The sequence below is a fragment of the Epinephelus lanceolatus genome, chromosome 9 (genome assembly GCF_041903045.1).
Source record: "Epinephelus lanceolatus isolate andai-2023 chromosome 9, ASM4190304v1, whole genome shotgun sequence".
Classification (NCBI taxonomy): domain Eukaryota; kingdom Metazoa; phylum Chordata; class Actinopteri; order Perciformes; family Serranidae; genus Epinephelus; species Epinephelus lanceolatus.
In genome coordinates this window covers 45,137,038-45,156,876 of record NC_135742.1, presented here as the reverse complement: position 1 = coordinate 45,156,876, position 19,839 = coordinate 45,137,038, and the positions used below count along the sequence as shown (strand labels likewise).

Below are 19,839 nucleotides of genomic sequence, written 5' to 3'. Positions count from 1 at the left end.
TAGCTCTCTCATCCAATACCAAGGAATCCTCTATGTTCACTCCACAGACAATCTGAGATGATAGAATGAAATAAGAGCTTACAACTGGGTAACCAGTGTTTTAAAACCTACTGGGCATTTCCACAGCATAACTACTGTATATGGCAATACTGTGTAGGGGGGTGTACAATCAACAGTACAATCAACTACTGAGAGGACCCATTGCATTGCCTCCATTCTTTTAGTCCACACTGATCATAAACACTTGTTTATGATCAGTGTTCATTGTTCATTGTTGTGCAATGTCAGCTTTACATACTGCTGAAACACTTGTTCAGTTAATCTGAAATAACTGAGTATTAATCAACAGTAACTGTGATAATAGCTAAAAGGTTTACCAGCAGAATGTTACCAGTCAATGTTTTGCTCCCATTGAGGTTCAGGAAGTTCCTGCTCATCCAACTCCTGATTTCCTCAAGGCAGGTGGTGAGGGAGGTGGGAGGAAGGGCCAGGGCTGTGTTTCAGTACTGTGTTTTGCGCGGAAACCAGATTGAAAGGGTTTGTGGAGGTTGTTTGAGTCGAGGTGGGACTAAAGTTGAGCGACAACCACCTTCTCCAGGATTTTGGATATGAAGGGAAGGTTTGAGATTGGCCTGTAGTGGTTAACGTCAGCTGGGTCAGCACCAGGTTTTTTGAGGGTGGTGGGTACAGTTCCAGGAGAGACAGTAATCATAGTGATTCACCAAGTCAGCAAGGGAGGATGATGGGGGAGGGCTGGGGTTGGAGGTGATCAGAGTAGTGAGGTCTGTAGGGTTGATGTTTTTGTTTGGTGAAGGTGATAATCCGATGGACTTTAATATTTGATAGTGAGGCATGAACCTCAAACAGAACAACTTTATGATCAGAAATGGGGAACTCGGTGGCAGAGAGATTAGAGGGAATGATACCAGTGCAACAGATTAAGTCAAGTGTATGACCCATGTTATGTGTTGGGAGGTTGACATATTGGGTAATACTGAGATAGTCAAGGAATGAGGTGAAATCATTGGCAAAATGGTTGGATGGGTCATCAATGTGAATATTAAAGTCACCCAGGAGAATGAGAGTAGGGGACATGGCACATACAGATGTTAAAAGTGAGGAGATTTCAGTAAGAAAAACAGAAGAGGGCTTTGGTGGTCGGTAGATGGCAACAATAATGATGGGTTTGGAACCAGTGAGCTTTACTGCTAAGCATTCAAAAGAAGAGTGATTGGGGAGAGTAAGCAGTGACTTTAATGCTCTCACGATATAGCACAGCGAGTCCACTCCTCCCTGCAGCTCGGTGTTTACTAATGTAAGCAAAATCCAGTGGGACAGCTTCGTTAAACTGGGAGAAGTCTCAGTGAGGCATAAAGTGCAACACACACCGCCGCCGGCGCCGCGCTGTGGCCGTCAAGGGCCGCCCCCCAACACACACTGGCAGCGGCGCGCAGCGGCACTGTCAACATGTATTTCCCACCCCAGCCCTCTAGGTGGCTGTACCTACACTAGTTGCCAACGGTTGCCAACTGCTAGTAACAGAAGAAGAAGAGGAAAAACTTTGAGGCAACAACAACTTGAATTTCACGGGTGAGTTTCTTATCAAAGTCGTCTTATTAAAAATTTGAAACAACCGGAGTTGATCCTACGAGACGAGACGTACGTAAAAGGCTTTTCTCGCAGCGCCGCCATGAGCACCGGCCGCGCTGGAAATAGAGCAGTGGGCTGAATCAGAGCGGCGCGGCGCGTCGGCCGGCGCCAGTGTGGGTTGGTTCATAGAATATAATGGAGGCGGGCGTTTTGACGCGCGGCGTACGGCGGCGGTGTGTGTTGCACTTAAGAAGTCCAGCTTTTTGTACAAGATGAGTTCCGAAACTAGCAGGGCCTTACTAGTGAGAGATCATATATTGAAGAGTGCCAGTTTGAAACAGACGAGTGGCACATAGACGGCTACCTTGGGAATGGGGGATAACACAATGTGATTGACTGTGCGGGTACAGGTGCGAGGGGGGCAGGGCTGAGTGGACCAGAAAGAGGGAATATTGGTTTTGTTGGTGTGTTGTGAATAGTGAACATTCCGACCAGATCCACGATGGACATACAGTATCTTGGTCGCCTGAGAATGTTATGATGGGCGAGCAGATCTGGAGGGGTGCCCGGAGTAGGACTCAGCAGCTCCTTTGCAGAGTAGCGCAGCGGGAGGGATGCACTTGTGATGGTGAGACACAGAGCGATCCATATGTAAAGGTTCAAAATCCACATAGTGAGGAAATGGTTTAGAGACAGTGTAATCCAGCAGATTGAGGATCCTGTTGATTATGAGGAAGCTGAATGATCAGCCTGGCAGGAGCAGAGGAGTAGAGAGTCTGCTGGTAGTGGCCGTGCCGGGGTACACTACAGCAGGGAAACCGGAAAAACGCCGCTCGGTCTAGGCGGCAGATTGGCTGACAGGAAAGCGCCCTGCACTGCGGTGTGACAGCCTTCGCGTTGGTGATAATCCACGGTAGCGACTTGGTATCCAGGGAGAGGAGGCAGTGTAGCAGCAGATGGTCACCAGAACAGAGGATCCAGCCAAAGCGAGTGGAGAGGTTCACACAGGGAGGGCACACCAGGCACACGCCGCCGGGTCCGAGCAGCAGGTTATCCAGCAGGCTAGCACTGGGCGGCCTCTGCACAAACGATCCACAGGAACGACAAGGTGCCAGGGAGAGGAGGCAGAATAGCAGCAGGCTGTCCCAATCAAGCATGCGTGGCAAAGCCCACCAGAACAGAGAGTCCAGCCACTACAAGCATGGCGGAGACCCGACCGCCCCAGGGCCACAGATGAGGCTTTTGCCGGCAGGATTAGCTTCCAGGCTACCAAGTGACAGCAACAGTAACACCAGGCAAACAGAGACAGCCGATTGTAAAACTGCTCTTTCGGTGTCTCAAAGTGTCATATCAGAATTAAAAATAGTAACTACTAGACTGGACAGACAACAATACAGGGTTCAGTGGCTTAGAACCAAACAAACAAAACCGTGGAGGAGGCGCAGCAGCAGCTTGCCAGTGGATTATGTAGAAACAATTAATTGATTAAAAAACTAACAAGGAAATCACTTTCTAGTTCCATCCCTGCAGCAGCTGTATTTGTATGAGTGGACATGAACTATTCCTGTCAATACTTGAAACCCAGTGATGTTCAGACAAAGCCTTCTGAAGCTCTGAGGCTTTGTCCCTGCTAAAAAAAAGATTTGACGCTTCAGGTCAGTGAACTCAGCACAAAGTATTGGTGCTAGGTCACCACCTGAGTCTGGTAGGAGCTTGCTAGTTAGTGGTGCCACTCATTCAGCAATGAGCAGAACCGCAACTAATGTGTGGCAGTAGTTCAGTCCATATGGACTTGGCTTGGGAACCGGAGGGTTGCCATCCTGTTTGTGCATGTGTGTGTGTGTATTTCAGGCCTGTGTGTATATGTATATGACAACAGAATGAATACATTGAATTTCCCCTTTGGGGATTAATAAATAATAATAATATTAATAATAAACTTTATTTATATAGCACCTTTCATACAGGGAGGTGTAAAAACAGACAAATACAATTAAAAAAAAAAAAAGAAAAAAGACAAGTGCAAATCCTTTACAATGAAACCAAGAACACTATAATATGTAAAAGATAAAAGTAAAATAGCAGAATGCATGGAAGCAGATAAAAAATGTGAAGGATGGGGATAAAAACCAGGGAATAGTGACACTTGGTTGAAAGCAATGTTGAATAAATAAGTTTTCAATTGTTGTCTGAAAATGTTCACAGAGCTTGTATCTCTTATATCCTTGGGTAGTGAGTTCCATAATTTTGGTGCATAGTTAAAAAAGGCTGAGCTGCCAATTTTCTTATTAGAGTAGTTTGTATTTAAAAGCCGGCAGCAGAGGATCTAAGAGGCCGTGAAGGATTATAAAACGACAAAGAATTAGTAATGTAGGCTGGTCCCAACCCATTAAGAGCCTTAAAAACAAGTAAAAGCACTTTTAAAATCAATCCTAAAAGATACTGGAAGCCAGTGAAGGTTAGCTGAAACTGGGGTGGTATGCTCTCTCTTTCTTGTTCTAGTTCTAGATTTGTCCAGTGGAAGTGGGGTGTAGGGGATTCATAGCAAGATCAGCTGTCTCGCTCCTGAGGGAACTCGCAGTGCAGGGACAGAGTTTGAGGAAGACAGTGAGGGAAATGTCAGATGAAGCAGCCAGAGCCAGCCAGTTTATCTATAAGAGAAGAAATAATGCCAGTTGGGGGCCAGCAGGGGGAACTACTAAACAGGGTACATAACTCCTTGAGATCAGGTGGAGAGATCCACTTCCTCTCAGGAGGAAATCCAGGAAGAGGAAGGTTATTTAAGTGTGGGAGTGGCCTATTTGAATCCCTTTTGTTTGAGACCATGCTGCAAAGTGAGTGTGTTTGCTGATCCTGTAAGTTTATTTATCTCCTTTAACTTTAGCTTATATTGTAGTTATGCTATGTGGCGTGTGAAATAGAGTATGGTGAATGTGCTAGGAAAGGTAGTATCAGCACTACTTCTACCTGGAGCTCGCATGTACGGAGCCTGGGTTTGGTTGAAGGTGGCGGTTTCGGCTGAAAAAGCCATGTGTAAGTAAGGTAAAGGAGGTTATTGGGTTGGTGTGGGGAGCAGTGAGACCTGGCATTAGGGGAGTGTCTCTGGAACACCAGAGATCACTGTCTAGCCTCCTGGAGGTGTCGTGGGACCAACTAGACGAAACACCAGTGAAAGGAGGTTCCCACCCGATGACCCCAAAGACATGTTAGTTATCACTGCTCACTGGTCTGTATAGTTAAGCCTTGCCATAATAGCTTATCATAGGGCTTAGGAGGTTATTCACTGAGTGCTGATCCTTTTCTAGAGCACAAACTTCTTGTGTTTATTTGAACTGAAGTCCAAAACTTTCCAGGCAAGATGTGAAGTCCCTTGTAAAAGTGTTGACATTGTCCATATGAATATTTAAATCACCCAGGAGTAATATATTAGGGGACAGAGAACATAAAGGGGTTAAAAAAGCAGAAAGTTCATTTAAAAAATCAAAAAGGGGCTTTGGTGGATGATAAACAGTTACTAGTATAGTAGGGATTAAGCCACTGAGTTGTATGGCAATGGACTCAAATGACATATGTAGGAGTAGTTATGGAGGACACTTTCCACTTGTTACTGTGGATTATCGCAAGCCCACCTTTTTGGAGCAGAACCATTATTAGGAGCACTGTTGGAATACATATATACCATTTGGTTATTCAGTGAATCACACTCACGCAACACAGAGTGTAGTCTGGGCACAGACAAAGCAGCAGATTGTCAGGTGCAGTGAAAGTGAACCTTGACTGTTCATTGCACCTGGTCTAAAAGTTTGCCTCTGCAGAAGCTGATCCTCTCACCTATCAATCTGACCAGCTCTGATCAGATCAACTGATAAAATATCCAGCCCGCAACTCAAAACTTCACAAACTGCACAAACTGAGCGAAAAAAGAAGAGCAATTGTTTATGCTTTTAGACTGTCTAAAAGCATAAACATTTGAAACAGACAAAGGTAGTAAACAGTTAACAATCTGAGCCTGTCAGAGGCAAAAACTCACACTTTTAGTAGACGTACATTGAGGGTGCACTATTGCTCTGAAGATTTTCCTGCAGCCCATTTGGTGTCTGCTGGCTGCAGTGTTCTCGCTAAATACACACTGTTGTTCCCCTTTGTCACTTAAACACAAAAACGTGAGAAAATGGGTTAAAAGGTTAAAAACTACTGAAGTTTCCCATGAATTACTCTACATTGGGTCAAAATGTTTGCATAAGCATGATCATGTCTTTCTAGAGTATTCTTCTACTCTTCTATTGCTCCAATGTTACAGTATGTACGAGCTAAGCATATATTTCAACTGCAAACATTCAAAACTGTCAAACGAATGAAGCATTCTCAGAAGCACGAGTGATGTGTGAAGCTTGGCTTGTCAACCATCACGCAACAACCTCTGACCATCACTGCTGAAAATTCAGAATGATTTCAACTGAAAATCAAAACTCCTTATTGCTGAAAAATGTGAATGGTTTTCATCATTTTGAAATCACTATATATATATACACAAGGACTTCCCTCTGGTTTTCTGCTTAGCTAATGAGTACAACACCACCTTATCTAAATTTGTTTATAAAGACAGGAAGAAAACACCCTGCCATCTGGAAGGGCTGGGCTCTACTGATGATTAGAAATGCAACACACACACACACACACACACACACACACACACACACACACACACACAGCAGAGCTCTCCCCTCCCATCATTCATCACTGCTGCCCATCAGCTCTGTCAATTAGCAGTTGTAAAAGCCATTAGGCCATTGCTACTCACCCTGTTAGAACCACCACAAAGTCCATTACATTCCAGCCATTACGCAGGTAGGAGCCTTTGTGGAAGGCAAAGCCCAGGGCAATGATCTTGATGCCAGCCTCAAAACAAAATATTCCAATAAAGTAGGGCTCTGTGTCATCCTGTTAGGAAAAAGCAAAGTAGAAAAGGGAGGATTAATGGCATTACAAACTACCATCTGGCCGTATCAATAAAATCTGATATTGACCAGTCAATGTCATCAACCTCCAATAAAATTAAGGGTCCTTATGATTTTCTCTAACAACTTCAGGATATCTTACTATAGGTCTATAACATTCAGTGCCCCATGATCATCTCCAATACTGCGTGAGATGCAGTATTGGAGATGATCAATACTGCATGAGATGCTTTCACACCCTGAAGATCTCCTAAGAGCAACTACCACTGAGGACACTGAGGTCACGTCTACTGATTTTTTATGGGAATTTGGCACCTTTGTACCTGAACGTGTCCTACAGTGAAATAATACATGGTGTGTATTGAATTTGGTGACCTGTGCAGACTTGACATGATATATTTAACAAAACACACCAACAAGGATGAAGTAAGAGTCATAAAAGTTCTAATATTTATATTTTGTAGTCACTGTCTCTTAAACTTATATAATTACTGAGTGTTATTGGAGAAATCTGTTAAATGTGAAAAAAAGAAAAAAAAATACATATTTTGAAAATATTATACAGTATGTATGTACATATATATATACAGTACAGGCCAAAAGTTTGGACACACCTTCTCATTCAATGCGTTTTCTTTATTTTCATGACTATTTACATTGTAGATTCTCACTGAAGGCATCAAAACTATGAATGAACACATGTGGAGTTATGTACTTAACAAAAAAAGGTGAAATAACTGAAAACATGTTTTATATTCTAGTTTCTTCAAAATAGCCACCCTTTGCTCTGATTACTGCTTTGCACACTCTTGGCATTCTCTCAATGAGCTTCAAGAGGTAGTCACCTGAAATGGTTTTCCAACAGTCTTGAAGGAGTTCCCAGAGGTGTTTAGCACTTGTTGGCCCCTTTGCCTTCACTCTGCGGTCCAGCTCACCCCAAACCATCTCGATTGGGTTCAGGTCTGGTGACTGTGGAGGCCAGGTCATCTGCCGCAGCACTCCATCACTCTCCTTCTTGGTCAAATAGCCCTTACACAGCCTGGAGGTGTGTTTGGGGTCATTGTCCTGTTGAAAAATAAATGACCGTCCAACTAAACGCAAACCGGATGGGATGGCATGTCGCTGCAGGATGCTGTGGTAGCCATGCTGGTTCAGTGTGCCTTCAATTTTGAATAAATCCCCAACAGTGTCACCAGCAAAACACCCCCACACCATCACACCTCCTCCTCCATGCTTCACAGTGGGAACCAGGCATGTGGAATCCATCCGTTCACCTTTTCTGCGTCTCACAAAGACACGGCGGTTGGAACCAAAGATCTCAAATTTGGACTCATCAGACCAAAGCACAGATTTCCACTGGTCTAATGTCCATTCCTTGTGTTTCTTGGCCCAAACAAATCTCTTCTGCTTGTTGCCTCTCCTTAGCAGTGGTTTCCTAGCAGCTATTTGACCATGAAGGCCTGATTCGCGCAGTCTCCTCTTAACAGTTGTTCTAGAGATGGGTCTGCTGCTAGAACTCTGTGTGGCATTCATCTGGTCTCTGATCTGAGCTGCTGTTAACTTGCGATTTCTGAGGCTGGTGACTCGGATGAACTTATCCTCAGAAGCAGAGGTGACTCTTGGTCTTCCTTTCCTGGGTCGGTCCTCATGTGTGCCAGTTTGGTTGTAGCGCTTGATGGTTTTTGCGACTCCACTTGGGGACACATTTAAAGTTTTTGCAATTTTCCGGACTGACTGACCTTCATTTCTTAAAGTAATGATGGCCACTCGTTTTTCTTTAGTTAGCTGATTGGTTCTAGCCATAATATGAATTTTAACAGTTGTCCAATAGGGCTGTCGGCTGTGTATTAACCTGACTTCTGCACAACACAACTGATGGTCCCAACCCCATTGATAAAGCAAGAAATTCCACTAATTAACCCTGATAAGGCACACCTGTGAAGTGGAAACCATTTCAGGTGACTACCTCTTGAAGCTCATTGAGAGAATGCCAAGAGTGTGCAAAGCAGTAATCAGAGCAAAGGGTGGCTATTTTGAAGAAACTAGAATATAAAACATGTTTTCAGTTATTTCACCTTTTTTTGTTAAGTACATAACTCCACATGTGTTCATTCATAGTTTTGATGCCTTCAGTGAGAATCTACAATGTAAATAGTCATGAAAATAAAGAAAACGCATTGAATGAGAAGGTGTGTCCAAACTTTTGGCCTGTACTATATATAATATATATATATATATATATATATATATATATATATATATATATATATATATATATATATATATATATATATATATAATAGTAAGCTATGAGAGGTCCTGGCAAGGCTTGAGAGCTGTCTGTTTTGTAGACGAGGTATGTTGGGTGCATGTATGTATTTATGTATGTATATATGTATGCATATGGTTAGTGTTAAACTGGTAGGCAGGTGGTATCGATGAATGGAGCCCAACATCTGTGTAATTAGGGGTTCAAGCCCGAAGGGCTGAAACCCTTTTGTTTTTGTTTTTATTATTATCATCATTATTATTCAGAAATGTTTTCGCAAATTCCGGTGAGATGGTACATCATAGAGACGTGGTGAAATTTTCACCAATGACTGGAAGTTGTGTGCAAATGGTGCTCAAGATATGTAATGCCAACAGGCCAGATGGGAACCTTATAATTAAGGTCCAGGATCATTTTGTTTTGAAAGGCCACCTTATGTCACTTGAAACTCAACACACATGTTCAGGTGAAGGGGTTCTACGAAAGACTAAAAAAACACTAAAGACTTTTTTTAATGACTTTTTTATATGTCATTGCGTTTTGATGATAGTGACCAATGAACTTTAGAGGGGGCGTGGCTCAGCACATAAATGAACATAAATAATCGAGCATCTGTCTGATTGTCATATGACCTGTTGGTAATCCTCAACACAGGTGTCCTGAACTGTCAAAGGTGTCTATCTTACCCACCTTTCAAGTTTTAAATGTCCATGCTGGCTTGAAACCTAGAATTGCTGCTTGCAGCTTTATTAAATTTATTTATTTATTTTTTTATCTTTTTTTGTTGTTTGGTTGTTTTCTGTTGAAATGTACTGAGATAGTAGAGGAGGCCACTGGCATGTTAAGTTTTTTGTCTGAGTTCAGTAATACTGCCTAGTTTATTTTTTAAAGTCCCGGTAATGCCAGACTGGGGTAAATGTATTTAAAGATTTGAGATGTGTCTATTTGTTTGGTTGGATTTCCACCAAGCTGTCAGAATCTCAGTTATAAATGGGTCTTTTAAACAGTTTTTTTTTTCTTTTTAATTGACTGGGTAAGAAACTATTATTTTTGACCTAACACCTTAATATTGATATTGTTGATTATTGGTGCTTTCACTAAAAATTTACCCAATGAGATTTTTTTTTAAAATTGTCATCAGTATGGATATAATGACTAAGTGGGTAAAGTAAATTATACAACATCTATAACAGTCTAACAAATTCAGAAAATTACACCACTTTACTGTAATACAGTCTTTAAAACCAAGGAGGTGAAAAAGTCACAGTGTCATATCACTGGGTTACACAACATTTGCAGTAAAGTCTGGTCTGCACTTGTCAAAAGGTTCAATAGCTGGCACACTATGATAGCACATGGGGTTATTGTATCGTTCCACGGAAGGGGTGCAGTAGGGCTATATTTTATATACAATTTTTACACAAGTCTCAATTCTGCAATGAGTGAAAAGATCCCAAATGAAAGGCCAGGCAAGGCCTTGTTTTCCATTTGAAATTGCTCTATTGTATATCAACTGGCATACATTAGAGCATACCCAAAAAGTTCAGTCAGGCAGAGTGTGCCCAAGGAAGCTAAAAAGAGCGTACCCAGAAACAGGGCTGCCCCTGACCAAATTGGGGCCCTAAGCGAAATTTTATTTGGAGGCCCCCATCCCAAATGTATCCTAGGTACAAAATGACCGTACAACAACTTGCCATTTAACTTGACAACCTTTATTGGCAATAACAAATGTACTGTAGATACAGCAGTTTGGCTGTATGAGTCAAATAAAATAAAAAATTCAACCTGAAATAAATAAATAAATAAATATTAAATAAAAATAACTTCAAACTGAAATAAATAAATAAACAAATCTGAGTCACAAATAGCCATCAATTACTCATCAAAAGAAAGTAACTTCCACCACCTCAATCCCCCACCCTTGATTAAACACTGAAAATAAAATAAAAGAGGGAGACAGGTTTTTCCTATTTAATCTTATTTTGTTATATTTCTCCCTCTCCCCTCTCTGGAGGCGTCCGATCTCCCTCAGCCCTCCGCCTCTCCCACCGTAATTAAACACTGAAAACAGAAATAAAATACAGAGACATTCTTTTCTATTTTCATCTTATTTAGCTATATTTCTCCCTCTCCCCTCTCTGGGAGCATCTGACCTCCCGGCCCCGCACATAGGCTACTCCTGAGGCTCTTTTGGACATGTCGACATCTCTTCACCTGCTGCAGCTCTGCAAGTGCCTGCCGGCGCACCCCTCTTATTGTTCAGATGTTGAGTGCTGTCAATCATTGCAGCGACGCATGGGCGGTCAGGTCTCTTCTCTCCTTCCTCGAGCTGATTCTACGCGCGCCTCACGGTAGCGCATGTGCGCATCCATTGCGCATACGCGCAAATGCGTCCCCTCGTGCAAAATGTGGCCCCCCATGGAAGATGAGGCCCTACGCACAGCGCATGTTCTGCGTTTAGGGAGGGGCGGCCCTGCCCAGAAAGCACCTGAATGGACACCATCACCTTATTTATAGTGCCGTCTGCTGTAACCCTCCACTGCAGCTCCAGTTACATTAGGCATCTGTCATACACCATCGATCCTATGGGATCTGAAACCCTGCCCCAGCCTCCATTAACAGGCTCTTTTAAAACCATGAAAAGACAACACATACAATATAACGGCACCAAGTCTATCCAGTCTCACATTACCATAGGCGCAATTTTATAATATAACATTCTGGGTACCATGGTCACTGTTATTACTGCTATTCATTCATTAGTGAAAAGATAACAATGTTCCTGTAGGTGAAGTCTTCTTCTATGCTTATTAGGAAATGGTGCATAATTCTGAGGGAACAGCACTGTGAGCTTGGCGGAGATATTGGTTCTAGGCTATGGTAGTAATTGCTTTTTTCATACTGTCTGTCACTTTTCACTGTCAAAAGAGGACTCAAATGCAAATCACCACACAGGAAGATTTGAAGAACAAAAAGCGACTTTTACTGACACAAGGCTGATTCAAAAAGACAAAAACTGGAGCAGGCAACAAAACTAGGGTAGCAGGATGAAGAAAAATAAAGTACCAATGAAAAAATACAGAAACCATCACTAGCACTGAGAAAAAAAAAGTAATGTTAACACAGACCCTTATTATAGCATTTATGACATTGTCTTGCCTACAATGCTGTGTTTCTAATATGCAATTAGTCTACTTAGGTGAGTCTTGCTGGATTTAAATACTTATGGCCCATAGAATAATGATAGATTTTTTTCTGGAGGGCCCGATAACACTTTATGCTATGGTGAATACTGACATATCAAAGGACGAAGATGATGATGTGCAGGTGTTAGCAGACTGGCAGTTGAAATCATGTGGTTAATAAACTGCTTTTGTAGTTGAAAGAAGTCATCTCAAGATTAAGTTAGTTGTGGCAACACTCAAAAACAGGGGCAGAGGAATTTTTCTTTTGCTAGTCCAGTAACAATATGCCCACCACTCTCAGCTGCTATCTTCCACAGCTCAGCAAACAGTGCCACCAGTGGAGACTGATCTCTGGTTGAATGTGCTATGCACTACATCAACTCATGACAGCAGCATCAGTATTTTTGATGGTACTGAAATTCAAACCTTCGGAATTTCTATGTACCCCACCGCCTTAATACTGTGATACTGCCAAAGCCTTACTGATACCAAGACATTCAATGTAACCTATTATTATTGTCAGAGGGAGTTTTTTTTTTGTTGTTGTTGTTGCACATAGCATTCCAGTTTTACTCACACACACACACACATGGACTAATCAGTGTTGGGATTCACTGGATCACACTGGACATGTGAAGGCTTCTTTTCTTGCCATCTGAAATGGTACGAGACCTCATGTTCTTTGATCTTCAACAGAGGACAGTTATTTGACACCCATCTCCACAGGATGCCCCACCTCACACCTAAGTGAGAGTCTCAAAACTTGATTGGACAGTACTTTTACAGTGTCATGTGACTCTGTGATGTCAACAGGCAACTGTAGAAGTTCTGCTCCCTTCACTCTCAGTCTTCCCTCTTTTTTCCTCCTTGGCCCAGACAGGCCTCTCTTTCCTGCGGGGCTGCTGACTAGCTCAGACCCTTGCTCCTTGCCCCCAAACTACTAAAGGGAGGGCAACTGCTCACAGACTCTCTTTCTCCTGGACCATGACGTGCCCTTGCTCACATCAGGAGCAAACCCTGGAAACCAGAGAAATTAGTATGTAAACACAAGGTGTGCAACTAACTTTCCAGCAACAAGGAGAACCAAGTTGAGTTAGCAACCCAGCATCTAACTCTGCACGGAACCCGAGCCACCAGCTTCCTTTGATCAGCATCTTCGGAACAAGGATACAACAAAGATTTCTTCTGGAACCACAGCTCTTTCTAGCCTTTCTCTGCTGGCTAACAAAAGCAGCACACCACAAAGTGACTCTTTCTTCCATCCATTCAAGGATTGGTAATGTAACAACTGGGCATAGCTTTATCACAGGCTAAGCAAGACTGTTTGACTTGTTGAATGTGATTTAATGCTGTTTATTGAGTCATTGTTGTGATTGTTTGCAGTTAGGTCATCGGTTCGTTGGCTTGGCCAAAGCTAAGTGATGTTAGTTTGCTAATGCTGTTCACAGACAACGTCTTGCATGCAACTAAGCATCCTCTGCACTGATCCAGACCCTATGCAACACATATCACATTCACATAGACTCGTTTATAAATAGACTTTCAACAGAGCTACACCCAAAGAGGCAACTCAAAGTTCCTTTGCCTTTGTCCTGACCACACAGTCAGACAAACCCTCCCCCAACCTGAAGCCAACTTTGATTCGGCCATCTTGTAGTTCTCTGTTGTCAGCCATTTTGTTTTGTAGGCCAAACAGCCCTTTGATTACCACACCCACTTTTGTCACGTGCGCCAGAGTGCACACACGCGAACACACGTACACACGTGTATGTACACACACACACACACACACACACACACACCAAGCGTGTATATAGTTAGAATTTGTGTGTTTTGGTTTTGCTTTGCTTCCTTTATGAATAAATATATTTTTGGAATCACACCTGCTGTCTGTTTAATGTTGCACAAGAGTGAATGAATAGTCAACCTCTGCTACGTCAAGAACTCCGAAATCCTTCAGGCTTTACTATTAAATTTGGTTATTGTTATTAATTTAATTATTAATCAAAATTCCAAATTGATAGTTAAATTAACTTTTTGAGACTGATATCTAACTGGCTATCATTTTTCCCTTTTCGGGAATGGTCAATCAAACAATCAATTTTATTTATAAAGCCCAATATCACAAATCACAATTTGCCTCACAGGGCTTTACAGCATACGACATCCCTCTGTCCTTTGGACCCTCACAGCGGATAAGGAAAAACTCCCCCAAAAAAACCCTTTAACGGGGGAAAAAAACGGTAGAAACCTCAGGAAGATTCCTCTTCCAGGATGGACAGACGTGCAATAGATGTCGTACAGAACAGATCAGCATAATAAATTAACAGTAATCCGTATGACACAATGAGACAGAAAGAGAGAGAGAGAGAGAGAGACAAGCTGATTTAATGTAAATTAAGTCACATTATTTAACATAATTAATAATTATTATGAATAATTATCAATTATTTCAGATAGCCAATTTGATACTTTAATTGGAGATCTAAACGTAGATTTAATAAGATTGTTATTCATGTCGGCGGTCACAAAAATTTATGTTACCTTGGTGTGTAAATATGCTAAAACTATATCGGACTCCGTAGTTTTCTCTGGACCCCTCCCAAATTGGACCACTGATGAGATGTTTAGCCGCATGTCATCATTTAATCACTGGCCGTCCAGGTGGTGTCCAGCAAACGATGTGGGTTTCGTTAATCATTAGCAAACTTTCTGGGAAAACCTGGTCTGAGACGGCATTCATCCCACTTTGGATGGAGCTGCTTTCATATTTAGAAACCTGGCCATGTTTATTAGTAATTCAAACCCCTGACAACCCAGAGTTGAGATCAGGAATCAGAGTCGCAGTCTTACATGCTTCTCTGAGCTTCTAGTGCAGTTACCCACCCATAGTTTTATACAAACAGTGTCCATCCCTCACCACCTAAATTATCTAAATCTAAAATTAAACAAAGAGGAGTTGTGCATAACAACCTAATAAAAATTACAACCAATTCTGTGACAGAAAGACAAAACAGGAGAATTAAATGTGGACAGTTAAATATCAGGTCTCTAACATCCAAAGCAGTGTTCGTAAACAAATTAATATCAGATAATCATATTGATTTACTCAGCCTCACTGAAACCTGGCTGTGTCAAGATGAATATGTCAGTCTAAATTAATCCACTCCTCCCAGTCATAATAATACCCACATTCCTCGAGGCAGCGGCCGAGGAGGAGGAGTTGCAGCCATTTTTAACTCTAGTCTGTTAATCAGCCCTAAACCTAAACTAGATTATAATTCCTTTGAAAGCCTTGTTCTTAGTCGTTTACATCCGACCTGGAAAAACCTCGCAGCCACTTTTATTTGTTATAGGTAACCATGCTCCTGGACCGTACTCTGAATTTTTATCTGAATTCTCAGAGTATTTATCGAGTTTAGTTCTTAAATCAGATAAAGTTATTACTGTAGGTGATTTTAGTATTCAGTGTACATAAACCCACTCACTGTTTTAACCACACCCTCGATCTTGTTCTGCCGATTAACTTTTGATTTCTTACTACTTGATTACACACCACTCAGCAAAAGCTACTATGCTAGATGTTTATCAGATAGTACTGTTGCAAAATTTAAGGCAAAAATTCCATCAACGTTAAATTTAGTACCATGTCCTTCTGTAACAGAGGTTTCCTGTACCGACTTTAAACTCTCCAGAATTGATCATCTTATCAATAGCGCTGCAGGCTCACTGCAAACAACACTCGACTCTGTAGCACCTCTTAAAAAGAAGGTAACAAAGCAAAGAAAGTTCGCTCCTTGGTACAATTCTCAAACCCGAAAATTAAAACAAATATCGCAAAAATTTGGAAAGGAATTGGCGATTAACCAAACTGGAAGAATCTCGATGAGTCTGGGAACAAAGTCTCAAAACGTATAAGAGGAGCCTCCGCATTGCCAGAGCAAACTATTACTCATCATTAATAGAAGAAAATAAGAACAACCCCAGGTTTCTTTTCTGCACTGTAGCCAGGCTGACAGAAAGTCACAACTCTACTGAGCCTTGTATTCCTTTAGCCCTTAGCAGTAATGATTTTATGAGCTTTTTTAATGACAAAATTCTAACTATTAGAGGCAAAATTCATGACCTCCTGCCCTCAAACAGAACCATTCTGCCCTCAAACACAGCTGTAAGACCTAATATATATCAAGATAGCGTCTCCCCGATTACTCTCCAACAATTGACCGCAATGATTTCTTCATCTAAATCATCAACGTGTCTCTTAGACCCTATCCCAACTAGGCTACTTAAGGAAGTCTTACCTTTAGTTAACTCACATATTAGACATGATCAATATATTTTTTTGTTAACAGGCTATGTACCACAGTCCTTTTAAGGTAGCTGTAATTAAACCTCTTCTAAAAAAGCCCACCCTGGATCCAGAGGTGTGAGCCAACAATAGACCAATTTCTAATCTTCCCTTTCTTTCAAAGATCCTTGAGAAAGTAGTCGCAGACCAGCTGTGTGATTTTCTCCATGATAATAATTTATTTGAGGAATTTCAGTCAGGATTTAGAGTGCATCATAGCACTGAGACAGCACTAGTTAAAATTACAAATGATCTTCTGATTGCTTGAGACAAAGGACTCCTCTCTGTACTTCTTTTATTAGATCTTAGTGCGGCATTTGACACAATTGACCATCAAATTCTGCTACAGAGACTGGAACATTTCATTGCCTAAAAGGTTCTGCACTAAGTTGGTTTAAATCTTATTTATCTGATTGTTTTCAGTTCGTTCATGTAATATTTGACCAAGATTTGTCTTTTAATTCCCATTTAAAACAAACCTCACGTACTGCGTAATATTGTGAAAATTAGACCTATCCTGACCCGAAAAAGGCTCAGGCTTGCCTTGTACCAGCCCCTAATTAAGCTGACTTAGGCCTAGTCTGTCAGGAGCTCTTATAATACACCGAGCACCTTCTCTCCTCCTCTCTCTCTGTCTCTCTCTCTCTCTCTCTCACACTCACACACACACACACACCAAGCTTGTATATAGTTAGTTAGATAGAATTTGTGTGTTTTGGTTTTGCTTTGCTTCCTTTATGAATAAATACATTTTTGGAATCACACCTGCTGTCTGTTTAATGTTGCACAAGAGTGAATGAAAAGTCAACCTCTGCTACGTCATGAACTCTGAAATCCTTCAGGCTTTACTAATAAATTTGGTTATTGTTATCAATTCAATCATTAATCAACATTCCAAATTGATAGTTTAGTGAACTTTTTGAGACTGATATCTTTAACTGGCTATGATTTTTCCCTTTTCGGGCATGGTGTCCCACAAGCTGATTTAATATGAATTAAGTCACATTATTCAACATAATTAATAATTATTATGAATAATTATCAATTATTTCAGATAGCCAATTTGATACCCTAATTGGAGATCTATTTCACGCCCGTGTTAAGACTTAAGTCCCAACAAATGGTGCCGCTATGTAAAACATAGCACTGGTGCCTAGATCACAACAAATAGTATCCCCTCTTTTACAGTATCACCAGTAGGTTTCCTACATTTTTGGTGCCTCCATCTGATGCCCAGTATTGTTCCCAACATTTATGGTGTTCCCCCGTAAGGCCAAATATTATAATTTACAACATCAGATATCTTTGAATACGTGGATACGAGATTAAAAAAAATCTGGTAGGGCTATAAAAGATTTGTAACGTATAACAGGATGTTATCTGCACATTACCTAATTTTGCTGTGAAAAATGTCTTCGTCTTTGTATTAAGCAACAACCCCCATAGTCCATCATGTTAAAATATCCAACTTAACAGCAGAAAATAAAATGTTTACAGCCTGGTACAAAAAACACTTTTGGTCTCTGTACCTAATTTCAACATTCATGACAACTGTATGGGAGAGTGAATTGTTTTATCACTTCCCCATTTACATCTTATTAAGGGCCCAATTTACACATATTTATGGGCTAGCCTCTTGTGAGTGACAGGCTGTCTGCAAGGCGTTGCTGCACTCCACAAGTCAGATCCACCCCTCACTCCTCCACAGCTCTACCCTCTCATCCAAATATGGTCACTTCTTCCCATTAAAAAACCAAGACCGCGACGGCCGAAATGCTGAACTCAAGGCTTCAAGACGACAGTCCACAAACCAACGGGTGATGTCATGGTAGCTATGTTCATCATTATATACAATCTATGGTTTGTATACCTGTGATACTAGTGGCAGCTAGGCAGCTGCAAGGGGGTCTGATGAAAATGGCAAACAATAATGAGGAAAGTGGCCATCCCTGCGTATTGCTTCGGTGCAGTTTGAGGTGTTGAAATGTGTAATCAATGGTTTTAACAGATGCAGACAGTGAATTGTTTGTTTTGTTTTTTATCCAGTGACTGACTGACTCTGCAAAAACACATTTTTTGAGGGTTATTTAAAAAAAAGTCCAGTTTAAAGATCTTTTCTGCATCTAGTGAAGTGTTCCTTAATAATAACAAAATGACCATCTGGATCTATTACTATGATTTTTTATGATATGAAATTTTATTATTAATCAAAATAGTAGCTCCTATTTATTTTTAATTGTTAATGCAGAGAAAAAAAAAACGAATATTTTTAGAGACATTTGTTTTGGTGTCAGATTAGAATTTTTGTGTTGAGGGGGGTGCATTGGTGGACCATATACTTTTGACCTTAGCATTTCTAAAGTCCCTGCTATGGCCCTGCACAGTAACCACTCTGTAGTAGCCCAGTTGATTTTTCTTTAAAGGGAAACACTGCCAGTTTTAAACCAGCTGTGTCATTGCAGTGTGGGCAGCGTGTGCAAATTAGTTTTAGTTTTTAGCTTCCCCCGATACTGCGACCACTAGGGGTGTAACAACAGAAGTATTCGTACTGAACCATTTGGTACGGTATGCATTACGAACCAAACAATACCTTGAACTATCCAATTACATTTGGAAAATAAAATATACAGCTTAAACTGTGTTTAATATGCCGTAACAATCTCAGTGCCACTGCACTCAACAAGGCAGCCCACACCACAGAACAGGTCTGCCCCTCCCACCCCCAAGCCAAAACATTCTAATCCAGTGAGACACTGTGAAGCAGCTATGCCAAGCAAGCTCATTGCAAGATGGCTAGTAACACCATTACCAAACCAGAAATAAAAATATTAAAAATCATGGAAATTTCTCTAGCATTCTACTTTTTTTGCTGTATTGAAAACATACCTAACCATGATGCCACTGTATCATACTGAACCAAACCATTAATTTTGTGAACCGTTACACCAATAGCAAGTGCCTAGTTAGTTAGTTACTTAGTTAGTTATTTTATTGACACAAATAGATAAAATATTTGGGTCCAAACACTATACAAAAAAAAAAATATTGCATACAACAAATCCATCAATATTATTTAAAAACAAAAGGGGGGAAAAAAAGGAAAGAAACCAAAATAATACATATACAGAAGCTCCCAACACTCATTCTTTGGGACCTTGCCGGTCCTCCAACAGTGTGAGACAAGCTTGTAACATAAATAACTTCCTTTTATCAGTGTCCACAAAGAGAGAGTTCAGTTCAGTGGAATCATGTCCATATTTTGCACGGATATCCTTCATGTGAGGGCACACCAGCACATGTTTTTCATCTTGTATGCCAGTAGTACAGCAACATACTCGTTGCTCAGGTGGTGTACGACTCCACCTTCCCATTTCCACTCGCAATCTATGAGAGGACAACCAGAAGCGTGTAAAAGTTATTCTCAAATGATCTTCAATATAAATTGTGTTTGTAGTAAGCAGTGGATGAACAGATAAGTCTGGGCTGATG

At 41.1% G+C, this 19,839-nt stretch overlaps 1 protein-coding gene across 7 annotated transcripts in view; it reads right to left on the bottom strand.

The window, feature by feature from the left end:
* The window catches only part of cacna1ba (calcium channel, voltage-dependent, N type, alpha 1B subunit, a), a 775,969-nt gene that overhangs the window by 737,976 nt on the left and 18,154 nt on the right, over nucleotides 1–19,839 (bottom strand). For all 7 annotated transcript variants that reach the window (XR_013492059.1, XM_078170996.1, XM_078170991.1 and 4 more), the window contains one exon: nucleotides 6,392–6,531. Coding sequence is in view for 6 of the 7 variants with exons in the window: in XM_078170996.1 (XP_078027122.1) it covers nucleotides 6,392–6,531 (140 nt within the window). In the remaining variant the exon portion in view is untranslated. The remainder of the gene's footprint in view (nucleotides 1–6,391; nucleotides 6,532–19,839) is intronic.